This window comes from Cucurbita pepo, chromosome 11 (genome assembly GCF_057944985.1).
Source record: "Cucurbita pepo subsp. pepo isolate OVF chromosome 11, ASM5794498v1, whole genome shotgun sequence".
NCBI classification, from domain to species: Eukaryota; Viridiplantae; Streptophyta; class Magnoliopsida; order Cucurbitales; family Cucurbitaceae; genus Cucurbita; species Cucurbita pepo.
The window spans coordinates 13,726,952-13,744,108 of NC_141808.1; the positions used below are offsets into that span (position 1 = coordinate 13,726,952).

General features: G+C 34.6%; 1 protein-coding gene across 1 annotated transcript; it reads left to right on the forward strand.

Moving 5' to 3' along the window:
• The first annotated feature begins 6,818 nt into the window (after positions 1–6,818).
• Positions 6,819–8,159, forward strand: LOC147790389 (uncharacterized). The gene is made up of 4 exons (XM_087128663.1): positions 6,819–6,916; positions 6,990–7,274; positions 7,347–7,382; positions 7,685–8,159. Exons 1-4 carry the CDS (start codon positions 6,834–6,836, stop codon positions 7,854–7,856), a joined length of 576 nt encoding a protein of 191 aa, XP_086984789.1. The 5' UTR covers positions 6,819–6,833; the 3' UTR covers positions 7,857–8,159.
• The last annotated feature ends 8,998 nt before the right edge of the window (positions 8,160–17,157 follow it).

A 17,157-nucleotide genomic window follows, 5' to 3' on the forward strand; every position in this document is an offset into this window, starting at 1 on the left:
TCTACTCAAGAACAGAAGATTACAAGTTAGTTGGTTACTCTGACAGTGATTGGTGCGGAGACATAGATGATCGAAAAAGTACATCGGGTTATGTATTCTTCATGGGCAACACAACTTTTACTTAGCTTTCAAAGAAACAACCGATCGTGACACTCTCGACGTGTGAAACTGAGTATGTAGCAGCATCTTGGTGTGTGTGCCACGCAATATAGCTTAGAAATTTGTTGAGTGAGATGAAGCTAAAGCAACGAGGTGCAACCGTAATACAAGTTGACAACAAATCAGCAATTGAGTTGGCCAAGAACCTAGTGAACCATGAAAGAAGCAAACACATTGACGTTCGATTTCATTTTATCCGAGATCATGTGAAGGAAGAAAACGTGGAATTGCTGCATGTGGCAAGTCAGGATCAAGTTGCGGACATCTTTACAAAACCGCTACCGAAAGTACTTCTAAACAAATACAAGAAGATGATTGGCATGACATATGGTATGAGCATTCAAGTTTACGGGGTAGTTTTGTTGGAAATAAACTTAGATGAGAGAAAAAAGAAGAGAAAGAAGCAGTAATTAATTTTGGTTTTTAAATTTAGTCAAAAGGCATATGTATTTTAGGAAAGGAGGGCTGATGCGTGAGAAAAAGTGGGATAGTTATGGCCATTTTTAGCGTTAGGAATAAGCTTTACCTCTCATTCTAATATTGAAGCAAGTGAGCAAGAGAAAGCAGAGCAAAAAAGATTGCAAAACAAAGTGTAATAGAAAAAGACTTTTGAGAATTCTTTGTCTCCTTGTCTCTCCCCTCTCGACATCCCTCCACAGTTTCGTGAGAGTTATCTAAACGAGTTAGTTTCAGAGCGAGCGTCGATTTTCTACACGTCAGTATCAGAGCAAATTTATTTTCTACAAATTGGTATCGGAGCGGCTTTTAATTTCAACAATGCGGTGAGGGGATGGAACGTTGTATGTATAATGTCATGGAGGTAAACCTTAACGACCTCATGCACGCTATGTGTTATGTACACGGGGTTACTTTTCCGATATGTTAATGATGGTACGGACGAGTACGTTCGATATCATGCTCGTTATGATATCATGCAGGTCCTCCTTTTTTGTGGCGTCCGATATTGTATGTTATACGTACCCGACCAAGCTAGGCCTAGGGAGTTCGCATGCGAACTTGCTTGGTGGGCCCACGGTTACATACGTGGGCCATGCGTGAGGAGCTACCATGCATCCACCCTGCCCGGACAAAGCAAGGGCCTAAGGCCATGGAAAGGAATGGAAGACAGGTCCCCCTCACGTTTTCTTTCTTTTGGTACTTGTGCTTATGTATGTGTGTTGTATGCGACCAACATGTGTTCTGAATGTATGTTGTATGCTTAACCCCAACAGTGGGGCGACTTACTGGGTATTTTATATAATACTGAAGCCACGTGCTACCCATATTTTCAGGTAAGGGCAAGGCCCGCATGTACGGCTGACGGTGAACGCTGCGAAGGCCATGGAAGTCTTAGGGAGGGCTTGTAGTGTCGTAGGTGTCTTGTTTGGACTATTTCGAATGATAGTTAAATTGCAATTATTCCTCTAGTTACCTATTGATTTAATTCTTAGTTAGATTGTCGCTATTGTTTTTCCCAGATATGAACTACTTATAATAATGAACATGTCGTCGATTGAGGTTGTCTTACATAAATTTTCGTACTTTTGTCATTCGAGTGCAATGTAACGCCGCTAATTAGTTTAGAGAAAATTATGGGCGTTACAAAGATACACTTAGAACCTAGTTTACCACCACAACATTCAGAAGAATATGAGATGACTAACCATGTCTAATATTAGTTGTGGTATCACTAGAATTGAGACCACTTTTTATTCCATTTGGTAAGTTATTAGAACTATTATGGATATCGATTCAGACCTAGTTATACCCTTATCTTGATCAGTAGGCTTATGATAGAGTACGGTTGGGAGGGGCAAGGGACCACACAAGTAGATTAAGTTAGTTGGCTAACACATGGAGTCGCTCCCCTAGATTCTGCGTGATGTTTTAGTCATGTGTAGAGGTTGATAGGCTAACCTTTCGTAGATGATGTTCAAGATCCATTCATGATTTTATATCGCACTTTCATGTATTAGAATTTTTATGAACTTGTGTGATATGAACCAAAAAACATCAATCATACAATATACTTCAATGAAAATGTGAAGAAAATGTTGTCAAAATTATCAAAAGATGTTTCAATTCATGCCACATTGAAGAAGAATGAAATTTGATTGTTATAAATTTTGGGTGGGTTACAATTCAAAGTACTTTAGAGTAATTTAGAGTTATTGTATTTTAAGACTTTTTATTTACTTTGGGTTACATTTACATAATGACTAATTATGGCCATTAATATGAATGTTACAACTCTTGTAATGTCTTTAATAGTTTAATTTTTGAGGCTATATAAAGCCATGTATGTTGGATATGTAAGAAGACTTGGAAAATGTAGTAGAAGGAGCATTTGTGCTCTTCATTAGCCAATGGCTAAGTTTCTTTGCAATTCTATGTAGTTTAGGTTAAGTTTCTTTGCAATTCTATGTAGTTTAGGTTGCACGTAGAATCATTCAAGCTCGACATGATCAATCTTGCTTGTGGAGTGATTCGAATCTCAATCAAGTGTTCTTGTCTTGAGATATTTGATCAACAAGAATCATTCAAGCTAGACATGATCGATCTTGCTTGTGGAGTGAAACAATGTTTTTGTCTTGAGATATTCGATCAACAAGGTAATTCGAATCTTACTCCCCTTGTAGTGATTCCTTATCTTATCATTGTGCCTCTCAAATTTATGGATACAAATGATTTTCTTTCTTGACAATGTAAACAAGTTAATTCACTCCAAAACTCAAATAGATAGTTTACGAGTTGAACAGAGAAGTTAGTTTACTTTCTAGATAATGTGAGCAAGCTGAGTAAGATGAATAAAGAAATTAGTTCACCCCAAAACTCAAATAGATAGTTTACGAGGTTGTCCAACATTACATTACGTAAAATACCTTAGAATGTCAATTGGATTTGGGATATGCATGAGAGTCCACTACAAGAATAAAGGCTTTCCATAGCATTTGAAGATAGCATTTTGTATTTAATGTAATGAAAAAAAGAAAAAAAAAAACGGAAAGATGAGAAAATACGGAAAGTGAAAAGAGAAAAAGGGGAGGGAAAGAAAATAAATGGAAAAAGCACAGCCCATCCTATAAAACCCTAACATCTCCAATAAACCCTCTCCTCTCTCAGCAACACAGAAACCATCTCCCTCAACCCTCTCCTCTCTCAGCAACACAGAAACCATCTCCCTCAACCCTCTCCTCTCTCAGCAACACTGTCTAAGAAACCATCTCCCTCATCCCTCAACCCTCTCTCACTGCCCGCAACACTGTCTTGACAAAGAAATCATCTCCCTTCTCTCTCACTGGCGGGCAACACTATTTTAGCAAAGAAGTCTCTCCCTCTTCCACCTATTTCGGCAGGAGCAAACAACTCTCTCCCTTATTTCGGCAAGACCTTGCAACTCTCTCCCACCTATTTCGGCAAGACTATCTCAGCAAAAATCACTCTCCCACTATTTCGGCAAGGAGTGAACTGTGAACTGGTTCTTAGGTATGGGTTAGTTTAAAATCTTATGCCCATGTAGTTTTCATCCCCCGTTGGTTTAAAATCTTATGCCAGTTTTCATCCCCCCTCTCTCTCTACCTTCCTTCTTTTTTAGATTTTGTTTAGTATTATGAGGTTTGGATTGGGAATTGAGGTGTTATAGTAATTTTTCCTCTCAATTTAGTGATGTATGAGTGTATGAATGAATTTTTTTTTGCTGCTGCAATGTGTTATAGTAATTTTTCCTCTCAATCTAGTGATGTATGCGTGTATGAGTGAGTTTTTTTTTGTTGTTGTAATGACCATACTAATGTATATAAACACATACTCTATATTTAATTTTTTTTGCTGCTGAAATTTGTTGTTACGGTGACTTTTCACTCGACATCACTAGAGTAGCAACATTTTGAGGGAAAAAACACATACTTATACTAATATATATTTGGAGCCGATAAACACACACTACTCCATCAATGATTATTCTGCTACAAAAATAGATATATCCTCGTGTGGAAAATATTTGTAGCTTTCTAGTGATACATGAGTGAAATTTCTAGTAGAATAAGCAATATTGTAAGCTTATATTGAATCTTGCAAGATAACTATGGAAATTAGAAAAATAATTCAATTTGAGCGTCTTAATTTGTTTTCATTCTTTTAATTTTGCCTTGTTTATGGATTTTTTTTATTTGCTTGATTAGTCCATTCTGAGGCATTACACAAAGTGCCAACAAAGGGTGGTTTAAGGTTTAAATTGAAATTAAAGGTGTTGAACAGATAACTAACTGTAAGTTACCTTATTCTCATTGTCGTCTTATTTTTAGAAAGATTTGAATGTACTTGTTACACTTTATTATCATATATATATAATATGCTCCAACTTTAAAGATAATACAAATATACTAGATTTATCGATATCTTATTTTCTTAAATAGTGATTGTGAATCAAGTTATCGACGGTCCAATTGATCATCCTATTAAACATACCAGAGCCTTCAAAATGTTCAACAAAGATTGGTTGTATTTGAATCGGTATGAGAATATAAGTTTCAATACACTTTATTTTTAAGACACATATACTTATCAAAATTGACTTTGTCTAATAGTGCTACCGATGAGTACATGGAAGGAGCATGGAAATTTCTACAAGAAATGAAGAAAGGAAGCCGGATGCCAAAAAGTTTCTATGTCCATGTAAAGAGTGTAGGAATATGAGACATCATGATATCCAAACCATATATGAACACCTAATCATGAAGGGAATGGACCCTACATATAATGTTTGGTATCATAACGGAGAAGTATGTGGGGAGGATGATGTTGAAAAAGAAGTTGATGATGCTCTTATGTTGGAAGCAACCATCTTATATAAGAGCACATGTATTGGAGAGGAGGACAAGAATGATTCTTTTACATCAAGGAAAGACAAAAATATTTCCCAAGAGGCAAACACTCCATTGTACACAAAATATACAAAGATATCAGCAGCTGTGGCAATGTATAAACTTAAGACATATAATGGTTGGTCAGATGCTAGTTTCACCAGCCTTCTGGAACTTTTGTATGACATGCTTCCAATTGATAATGTCATTCCAAGATCTATTTATGAAGTTCGAAAATTGTTCATGGAATTTGACTTAGGCAACCAAAAAATTCATGCATGTGTAAATGATTGTTGTCTATTTAGAAATGAGAAAGAAAAGTTAGAAAGTTGCCCTGAATGTAATACTTCAAGGTGGAAGGTTGATAGACAAACGAATGCAATCAAGCAAGGTATACCTGCTAAAGTATTAAGATACTTTCCTATCATTCCGCGACTTAAACGAATGTTTAAAATATATGAAGTGGGTGAAAGTTTATGATGAAATTCTCAACATAAAAGTACTGATGGAAAGATTCGACATCCAGTTGATTCTGTTGCATGGGAGTTGATTGATAAAAAGTGGCCTGAGTTTGCTATGGACTCTCGTAATCTTAGGTTAGGCCTTGCTACAGATGGTTTTAATCCATTCTCCAACATGAGCTGTCGATATAGTTGTTGGCAAGTCATGCTTGTTACGTATAACTTGCCTCCTTGGTTATGTATGAAAAAGGAAAATATAATGTTAACGTTGTTGATTTCTGGCCCTAGACAACCAGGAAACGATATTGATGTCTACTTACAACCTCTTGTGGAAGATTTACAACATCTATGGAAAAGAGTACAAGCCTATGATATTGTAAGTAAAACATATTTCAATTTAAGAGCAATTCTCATGTGGACTATAAATGATTTTCCTGCATATGGAAATCTTGTTGGATGCACCACAAAAGGTAAATACGCTTGTCCAATTTGTAGAGATAATACTCGGTCTCTTTGGTTGAAGAATGGAAAAAAGTATTCATATATGGGTCATAGACGATTCTTGTCAAAGTTGCATCCATATCGAAGGAAAAAAACATGGTTTGATGGGAAAATAGAAGAAGAATTACCTCCAAAAATTGCAACAAGTAGTGCAATTCATACCAAACTTCAAGACTTTGAAAATTGTTGGGGAAAATGTGAAAGCTTAAAAAGAAAGAGCAAAAAATAATGCACAAGTCAAAGGTGGAAGAAGCGGATCGATTTTCTTCGATCTACCATATTGGAAGGTTGACAAGTTCTAAATTTATGGTGTATTTTATTGAGTTTCAAGTTATTAAGTTTCAAACTTTGGCCACTAACCATTTGAAATGTAATTTATTGCGTAGGAATTACCAATACACCACAACTTGGATGTCATGCATGTAGAAAAGAATGTATGTGAGAGTATTGTAGGTACATTATTAGATATAAATGGAAAGTCAAAAGATGGAATTAATGCAAGAAAAGATTTACAACTTTTGAAAATTCGGCCAGACCTATATCCTCAAGAGCGAGGTGGTCGAACTTACCTACCTCCTGCTCCACATACATTGTCGAAGTTTGAGAAGAAATTATTTTGTTCAAGGTTGTATAAGCTAAAGTTGCCTGATGGATACAGTTCCAACATTTCAAAGTGTGTATCATTACAAGATTGCAAAGTGATGAGATTGAAGTCTCATGATTGTCATGTATTGATGCAACAACTTTTATCTGTGGTGCTTAGAGGCTTGCTCCCGAAAGGTCCAAGACATGCAATATATAGGCTATGTTCATACTTTAATAGACTATGCCACCTTCATTCTTTGATATAATGATGCTCTTGGTTATCCATTTGGGACGTGAAGCTCGTATATGTGGTCCTGTTCAATATCGCTGGATATACCCATTTGAAAGGTGAATTATTTGCTTCTTAATATCAAGTTGGTAGTAATTGTGGTCATTTTCATAATCTTTATGTCTCATTTAGATATATGAAGGTATTGAAAAGTTATGTACAGAACAAAGCACAACCAGAAGGGTGCATTGCAGCGTGCTATGTAGCAGATGAATGTGTAGACTTTTCAAAAAGGTATTTTAAACACTTGATTGAAGTTGCACATAATGAACATCGTAATCAAGAATATGAAAATGATGTCATTCTAGAAGGTCGTCCTATATCAGCTGGGACTTCAATTACATTAACCGATGATGTACTAGAAAATGCACATCGATATGTCTTGTTCAACACAGCAGTGGTGGAACCGTTTATCCAGTGAGTTAAGTTGTGTACCATTTATTATTTGTTTAACATAAGTCAATACTAAATTGTAATTCATCTAGTCAGGATGCATATGGATGAACTCATGATGATCACAGACTAGCAAAAGATTCTAGTTTACTTTCGAAGATTCATGCAAAACAATTTCCATCATGGTTAAAATCTAAGGTATTGTAGCATATTATTCCATGAACCATTGAAGATACAAAACTACAACACAGTCTATCTAACAAGTAGTTATTTTTATTCTTAGCAGATTCAAATAGATTCATCCGATGTAGTTTACTCTGACTTGTTAAAATGGCTTGCTAAAGGAACAAGAAAATGTGCAATGTCTTACACGGGTACATCATTAATGGACAACGATTTTAGATAAAGAGTGTGGAAAAATCAACCCAAAATAGTGGTGTTTCTGTAGATGCACCTACATTGTGTAGATCTAGTGTAAAGGATAAATCGCAAGTTATGGACGTAGTTGCATACTATGGGGTCTTACAAGAAATCATCTTGTTAGATTATTATGCCTACCAACTTCCAATTTTTAAATGTTTTGGGCAAATGTTAGTAATCGAGTAAGAATTGAGGAAGGGTTCACTCTTGTTAACTTACATCAAAGTCAAAGCATATTTGTACGTGAGCCTTTCATCTTGGCCTCACAAGCCAAACAGTGTTTTATGTTAGAGAAAATGATACCTCAAATTGGTATGTCTTATTAAAAGGACCACACAGAGGATTTCATGACTTTGATATGTACGATCATAAATACAGTGGTACGATGGTTATCAATGAACAAATTCTAAGTACATTGGAAGACATTGATGAAAATGATGAGATCACTTATGTAAGAGAAGATTGCGAGGGCGTTTTTATTGGATGAACAATTTGGGACATTGTATAAATATTTTTTGTGAACATATTATACTTCATATATAATATTTATTTTGTGATGATCCTTTTGTGATTGGTGTGTAATTGCATTCTTGATTTTATTTTCATTTCATGCATAATGATTATCTATTAATTTTGGTTTCAGGTTCGAATGGAGGGAGATAAGGTACCACCTCAAACTTTAGGACACAAAGAAGATATCGGTTGTCTAAAAGTCACTCGAAGAAAAAGGTCTCATCATACTAAACATTTTGAAAAAAGTATGGGGATATTGATATTACTCTACTTAGAAAATGTAGACGTAGAAAGATTTGTAGTGATGAAATGTTGCATGACCACAAATTACAAGTTGAAAGGGTTGAAGGAGAAAAATCACCTATAACTAACCACAAATCTCCTATTATTGCCCTCCCTGAACCTTTTTCACCCAACGGTAATGGGAAGACATTGAAAGCTAATCATATTTCAATTCCTACATTAGACTCCCCAGCTGCTCACACAAGATTAGCAACCCGTAGGCAATTTGAAGTTTGTAATGAAAATAGAACTGAAAAAGAAGATCATGTAATTAGTGGAAACCCCCTTGAAACAATAACACTATCAAAAAGAAAAAGAGGCCCTACAAAGATGAAGACAATAGTTGTTGATTGACCATCTAGAGTGAAACTTGTTTTTAATGAATATGGACAACCCATAGGGGATGAATAGGTAGGATTGGCTTCTTTTCTTGGTCCACTTGTAAGGGAGGATGTACGTGTGACGTTATAGAATTGGAAGAAATTACCTACAAGGCTAAAATTAGTGTTATGGAAGTCTATCGAGGTATGAAGTTATTTTAATTCATTTATCTAGTTTTAATCATTTGTATAATATTACTTCTAACTATTTGGTTCTTCCGTCAAGGTACATTGTGAACAACGATGGGCAGAAAAAGTTTCTTTTTCAACAAATGGGTAGATTATAGAGGGCTGGAAAATCTCGTATGGTAAAAACAAATTGCAATGCCCCAACAAAAGAAGCACTACTGCAACTTATGCCAGATAATTTGCAATGGTAGATGATTGGATGGACTTTGTCAAAGAAAAAACTAGTGCAAATTTCATGGACGATGGTCTGACTCAAATTAAGTGTAAGTTACTAGATTGGCATGACTCAGGAGAGATTGTTGCAAAGGACGATGGTCTTCTAATGATCCAGCTGCTCTTGTTCATCATATCCCTATTGGACCACATGCTATTAGAGTATGGGTTGATATACCAAGGAAATGCAATGCCTATTTGTGGCGGCCTACATCAGAAATCACATGTATTGAAGAAGGTGTGGGTAGTACAGTTGCTTGGCCATCCAACAAAGTAATTATCGTTATAATTTTTAAAGTTTATTTATTTAAATTAATGAAATAATTTTTTATTAGTTAATTAAAGTGTTCACATAATCATATATTCATATATATTTTGTATATTTATATAGGTGAATAGAGTGATGCATGCCTTATTCATGTCAATGATGAATTTGAAGATGACACTTCTCTACAAAGCCAAACTTGGTAAATTTTGTATTTAGTAAACTACTTTATTTATTTATTTATTTATTATTATTTTTTTTTTTTTTTGTAATTGGGCAAAAACTTTATCTTGGAGGGTTGAAACTTCCTCATTAACGTGTAAGTAAATCATGAAACTTTAATGAAGAATGAATATTTTTTTGTATTTAATGTGTTATAAAATATCTTTATTAGGAGAGGAAAAATGTATAACCAAGAGGTATAAAGAAATTTATAGAAAAAATAAATGCTATCAATATGTATATAATTAAATAATTATAAATGATTCATTACCTAGATATAGCATAAATTTGAAGCTATAAATAATATATTATAGCATTAAAAAAATGCTACTATAGGTTAAAGATAGCATACTATTTTAGCTATATTAAACATATTATAGCTTACTAAAAATTGCTATAAAATGTTTTCATGACACCAAGCTATAGATTCATACTATATTATAGCATTCATTATAGCTATAAAAAAAACACTATAAAAAGTCTCAGACTTTTAATAACATGGGTTGTCACGACGTACGAAAAACGCTATGAAAAGGGTCGTAAATTCTTAACCATCATGATCTTGACCCCTCATGATAATCCTTAAAGAGAATTCAAGCCTCATTTCTCTTGTTTTTTTTTTTTTTTTTTTTTTTTTTTTTTTTTTTTTTTGTGCCTAATTTGTGACTTGGTCGAACCTTAGATGAGGTTCTCCTTCGTTCAACCGAACACAACTCATGCAAAAACTAAGCTTGTTCGGCATACACACCGCCCGTTTGTGCATGCTCACTCATTCCAACTCTAGCCAACTTGCCCCTATTCTAGGCTCGACCTTACCTCTACTCTAGGCTAAGATTCTTTGAACACAGCGTCGCTTCCCATCTCGTCATCGTGACTTTCAACAATACAACCCATGCTTTGTGATGTCATTCCAAGTCTTGAGATGTCATCGACCTTTGTTGCTTGCTCTGACACTCTTATCGAGAATTGATCTATGAGTTGATTTTATTATTAGAGTACCTCGAACATCCATCCATTTAGGTACTACTGAGACATGAACCATCATATGTTCATGTTAAGTCATTTACGAATATTGTACTGGAGAGCGAGCCCATATACTAACCTACATCTCATGGGTTGGGGCACAATCCTAGCACACCCTGTCGTACGACACTATTATCGTAAAATCTATTTTTAAATGAAGACGCTCAAGACACCCAACTTGCAACGCTTGCCCATACCACGACACATGCATGTGTCATGAAATAGCTCACTTAGGTCATAGAACCCAAGGGTGGTGGAGAGCGGACACCATGTCTCCTCCTATTGTACATTTTGAGGCATATTTGGTATGGTTGGATTAGACGTGATTTTGGCGAATGGTCATATGAACTCATGGAACAAAACGTCCATCTGATGTTCAATTGACACCAAATTTTGTGAGCTTTCATAATTTATATAGAGAGATTCAACTCCAAAGGTGTATGTTGAAACTCATGTCGGAACGTCAACTTTTGAGGTTATGACCTGGGGCCTTACCCAACTCTCCTTGAACTTGTCTTTGAAACTCTTGTTTACCCATTACCTCCAATCTTGCTTATGCCTCAGAGCTTGGCTTTGATGCACACTCTTTTTGGTCTGTTCGATGATGCATTGTCCTCCTCAGTCACATCATGACATTTATGACTTACTACTCAGGGGAGTCATAACCTACTCTCTTCTTAGTACAATCGTGACACTCTTCTCCTAACTAGTCATCGTTCTCAATGACTTTCTCTGAACGGTATCGTTGATTGTGACATTGTGCAATCACAAAAGAGGGAAGGACATTCATTAATTTCTCCAATTTGTGTACACATAAGATGATTAGTTCAACATGGATTCATAGCAACAAAAGGCCCTAAATATTAAAATAAAAAAGGTAGACAAAAGGGTACAACAAAATTGAGTTACAAAAGCAAACATGTACCTAGCAATAATGTATTTGATTACATTTAATAAGATTCGTCATTCGCAAGGAAAGAATTAGTAGGGAGCTCACGTAATCATATCGAGACTTCCAAGTTAAGGGCTCTCGTGTAAATCCTTCAAAATCAACCTCACAAAGGTCTAAAAAGTTATCAACTTGTGCCAAATCCATATTCAAATCTGCATTTTTGTTCTTTAATAGCTCCACATCCAACAAAGCTTGTAAAGAATCTTTGCTCATTTGATATAGATTCATGCAGCTCTTAAAGACTTCTAGCGTCCGATTATCCAATTCTCCATTTAACGTTTGATTGTAAAGGTACGAATGATCATCGACAACAACATGAAGTGTTTGATTGATGAAGATGGTGAGAAGGGACGTCAAATTTGTCTTTAAATCATCACGAGGATCAGATCCTATCACAGAATTGCAAATATCTTTTAACTCTTCGGTTTTGTTGCAGGTGTCGTGAACGAAATCATTTGCCACTTCCATCTCTGGATCTAAAATATCGGCCGTTACAGAGGAAACAAGAACAGAGACCAAGACGACGACGACAATGGACTGATTCATATTGCTCCCTCTCACAAAATTCAATCTTCTACTACGAGTAATACTATAGAGAAAAACATGTATATTTATACATATAAGATCACAAGGACAAGAACAATTGGCTGGTTCATATTGATATTAACAGCTTTCAAATTACACCCAAATATGTCCAAAGTGTTATCATTGTTACCATATATGAATATATACTTTTCTTCATCTTCAAGTAAGTAATCCTCCTTAGGACAGATTGTGTTACACAATCTAAGTCCACAACTAGGCGATATTATTCTCTTTGGACGGTTTCTCTCGGCCTTTTCTTCAAAAATTTTAAAATGCGTCTGCTAGGAAAAAGTTTTCACACTCTTATAAAAAGTGTAGTGTTTCGTTTTCCACCCAACGAATGTAGGATCTGACAGATCATTGCTTAGTAAAGGTTCAATTCTAGCTATTTTACGAGGCGGTGGTCAAAGAAATGAAGAAAAAACGTTTATTAGCATTTGCATGCATCATGATTTTCTTACCATATATACAAACGTCTTACCATATGTGTAATGATACTCTTTTCTTTTATCTTTTCTTTATTTTAACTAATTAGGATATAAATATTCTATTACCATAGATGGTTAAGCTAAAAAAAATTAAAAATTGAATATAAATAACTATCAAATTAATTGAATAAATTATTTTAAAATTTATATAAGAAGTAAAATTTTAAATTTTGACAATTCAGATGTACTTAATTTTTAATTAATTTTAATATATTTTATTTTATTTTAAAATTTATATATAACTTCATATATTTCTCATATTTACTATGAACACTTATTTATTTATTTATATATATCGGTTCATCTTTATTGATATTTTATTATTCCACCATTACAAATTATTTTTGTCGTGTACAGTTCATCGAATTAATTATTTTAAGATAATATATTTATGACTATACCATGGAAGCTAAGTACGGCTGCTTGTGAAGCATAAAGTCCTTAACTGAGTTGGAAGTAGATTCAAATATCGATAAACTCATCACACTTTAGTATTTCTACAGATAACTATATTGGTTCGTTTGCGAAGGCTCTCCAAATTAAAATGTTTGAGGGTCATCTAGATAATCTAGGTCGACGTGGTATGTCGTAGGTCACATATTGTAAATCTCACTAGCTTTAATGAAAGTGGGAGATTGTTGGAATTTGTATCCTAAAGCTCGTAGTTTTTGTAATCGAACATTTTCTTATTTATTAATAAAATATTTTTTTATTTTCTATTGTATATAATGTGATGATGTTATATGATGACTTGATGATGTTAGATAATGATATGATGATGTTATATGATGATGTAATTATATAATGATGTGATGATGTACATGATTTTGACATGATGATGATGCATAATAATAAGATGATTCAAGACGTATGATGATGAAATGACTTAATATAATGATGTTCTATATAAATATGATGTGTATGTGTTAAATGTCATGATGTATTATGGCGACGAGTTTTCAAAGACACACCCCTAGTTAATGTTAATGATAATGAAAGTATGAAGGCCAATGCATGCATGTTACTTAGAGTAATGTGTGAACGGTGTATAGGGTTGTGTTATAAAGATGATTTAAAGATGAATATTATAGGGACCTCATGCATTTTTTGTGTTCATATATATCGGGATACTTCTTCATTTATAATGATGAGTATGAACGCGTACACTATAATGATGATGGTCATGCCTCGTATGACACTTAGAGGTCTACTGACCTTCGGATGTCGCTACGAAAAGCTAGCTCGACTATGATGGGTCAAGAGGGGTGCGAACCACTTGGAGACCCATGCTCGCACATGACTACACATCCAATTTTGTCTGGACAGAAAGCCACCTCTATGGTGGTTTTAACGATAGTTCCCTAGAACATGAGTTGCATGTCTTTGCATTTCCTGACCCTAATAGTAGGTCATATTTCTTAAAATGCTCTCGTGTGCTACTTCTATTTCAGGTAAAGCCAAGGCATTCCTGTACATCTGACAACGACATTGCAAGTAGAGACCATGACATGTGCATAGGATAGTGGTATTTTATTGTTTTAGTGTTAGGTTAGTATAGGGTGTATTTACTTTTTTTTTTTTTTCTTTCTTTGTTTTATTTAGTATTTCCATATTTATTTTAAAGATACTTTGGAACATGTAAGTACATCACAATGTTGTATGATGAAGTTTTAAAGGTGTAATTTTGCATAAGAGCATAAGTTATGATGACAATAGCGGCTTTAGGTCAGTAGAAATCTAGGATTGTTACAAAGTATTTCTTAAGAAAAGTTCAAGATGACTACTTACCTCGTCATTGATGTTCAGGACCTTCGCTCTCTCGAACTTCAGATGCCTGAATCACTTCAAATTTCTTTGAAAGACTCTTTGTTATAAAGTTTTTCATGAGAGTCAATCTAGAAAGAGGATTTGAGAAAAATTAAAGGAGCGTCAGATTTTAAGTTGACTTGGCCGGTTCAGTTGAGCAGGCCCATACATTGTCTTTTTCCTCTAGAAAGAAAAAGACGAGCACGAACCACTGCTCTACTGCTTAAATATGGTGTTGTAGGGGGAAAGTTAGGGATTGATTTCATATTTTCTCGTTAATTGTAGCCTAAGTTATACACTTCTAAAGTTCGCTAGGAAACTTATTTTCGCCGAAATTCAAATCCAAAAACTCTTTATTGAGCAGCCAATTCTAAAGCTTTTTAGGACCCGAATTTTTCACGAAAGCTCTTTCTTATACTTCCCTCAAGCCGAAGAATTTGTTTTGGAGCGATGTCTTTAAGCATGTGGTCCTAATTTTAATTTTTTTTTCTCGATATGCAACTTACCCAAAAACGTAGAAATGGGCGTTTTTGGGCAGCTCGATCCTACCTAATGTCCTTAGGCCACGAATCCTTTATGAAAATCATCAACTTTAGTTTCTTAAAGCTTAATGAATCATCAATTTTGGATGAAAGGGGTTGTATAAAGGAATTTACAACTTTCCACAAATTCTTGCCAAAAAAATGATTTTCGTCAATAAAGCATTAGCCTTGGTGGTCTTCTATGAAATTGTTCCTTGAAGGTGCAGGAATCACGTTTCTCTTCACGAGTTTGCATGTGGGCACAGATTGGATTTTTCGAGCTTTAATCTTTTTTCTTTTGATGATAGACCTAATTGGGAAATTATGTTTGGCACCTTCCGCACTCAATTCTTTTACCAAACTTGTGGGTAATCTTATTTCGATGGTGTTGAAGCAAGTTTGAAAGAAAAGGTGGACTATAGCTCTCGAATTTGGAAGAAATTCGAGAGTAAGAAACTCATAATCTTAGAGGCTATAAATTGCAGTTGAAGGCTTGACTTAGCTCGATTCTTGCTCCAATTGAAAGCCCCTCTTTCATACTTTATAGAGGGAGATTAAACTGAGATTAAAACCTCTAGAATAAATTTGAGATCGAGTTTTTTGAAAATTTTGTCATGAATATCTTATTCAATCCGTGGACAACCAACCTCTATTTAAATTCTAGGCTTTTGATTTGATGAGTTATGCCTTCTCTAGAACATACTAGAATTTGGCGAAGATCAAACGGTAAAAATTGAAAAATTGGCTAATTTTTCACAAGATGCTGACTGTGTGGATTTGATATTCTAACCCGTGGCACTTTCCTGACCCTTTTGAAGTTTAAGGATATTTTGGTAATTTGTATATTAAAAATTCTTTAGCCTCTACTAGTCATTTTCCCCTCTTTGGATCATCTTGAAATTCCTTCTCGGTAAGGAATTAAAAATATGATAAGTTCCTTGAAAATTAGAAAATGATAGTTTTACCCTTTAGACTTTTACCCTTCGTGGAGTCCTTAAAAAATGACAGTTTCTAGTCTCGGTTCATTTATATACCTTTCCTTTACTCAAAACCACGTACATCACGAATGACAATCGAAATGACAACCTAAGAGAAAACGAGTATGTGAATGAAGACACAACTATGGGATAGATACAATATAATGCATAGTGCCAAAGTGAATGCTTCATGGACCACCTATTGCCGCATGATAATAAACCCTTTTTCTGATGCCTTTTCTTCTACCTCTTGTTTCTATCTCTCTTCTTTTTTTTCTAACTTTTCTTTTTCATAGTAACTAAAGCAAACTCCAACCCTAAAGTTGATCCTATCCAAAGAATAAAAACAATAAAACAAGAGAAGGATTGGTAAATGCATGTATACATGACAATAGTCATTCAAGACCCGGACACAGGGAATAGTTCTGAAGATGTAAATCTCGTTCTAAGAGAGAGCAAAGACGTTCAGGTTCAATTACACGAATAGGTACTTGTACGTGCATTACACCGATATAAGATCATAATCCTATCAATAGACTTCATTGTTACTTATTATTTTTGGGTTAGAAAAATATTAGAGGCTCTAACATAATTTAAAAACCAAAGTAAATATAGAATCTTGAATAGTTTTCATCTCTTTTCATAGCTCTTTTCATGGAAGGACATCAAATTCTTTATGGAGGAATAAAGTTACTTGTGTACCAAGAAAAAAAAAAAAAAAGATTAGATATAACCCGTTTGCAATAATAGTCTAAACATAATTATCAGTTAATTTATTATCTATTATATAAATTAATTATATCATCTTATCAATAATTAGAAACAAAAGCTTGGTGTAGGTCCAAGCCCTGTTGATAGTTAAAGGGAAGATGATAATTTTTTAGGCCATGGGATTGATTTTGATGACCTTAGATATGATTATTGAAGAAGCTTGGTTCTGATATTCTATATGTACTCGATTTACTTCCAAGGGTTACGAGAAGAGAGAAAAGAATCTGAAGAATCGAGTAAATGATTCTTAGGGTTAGAATTTGTTTCGTATGCCTATCGGAGCTGCTTTTGGACCTTATT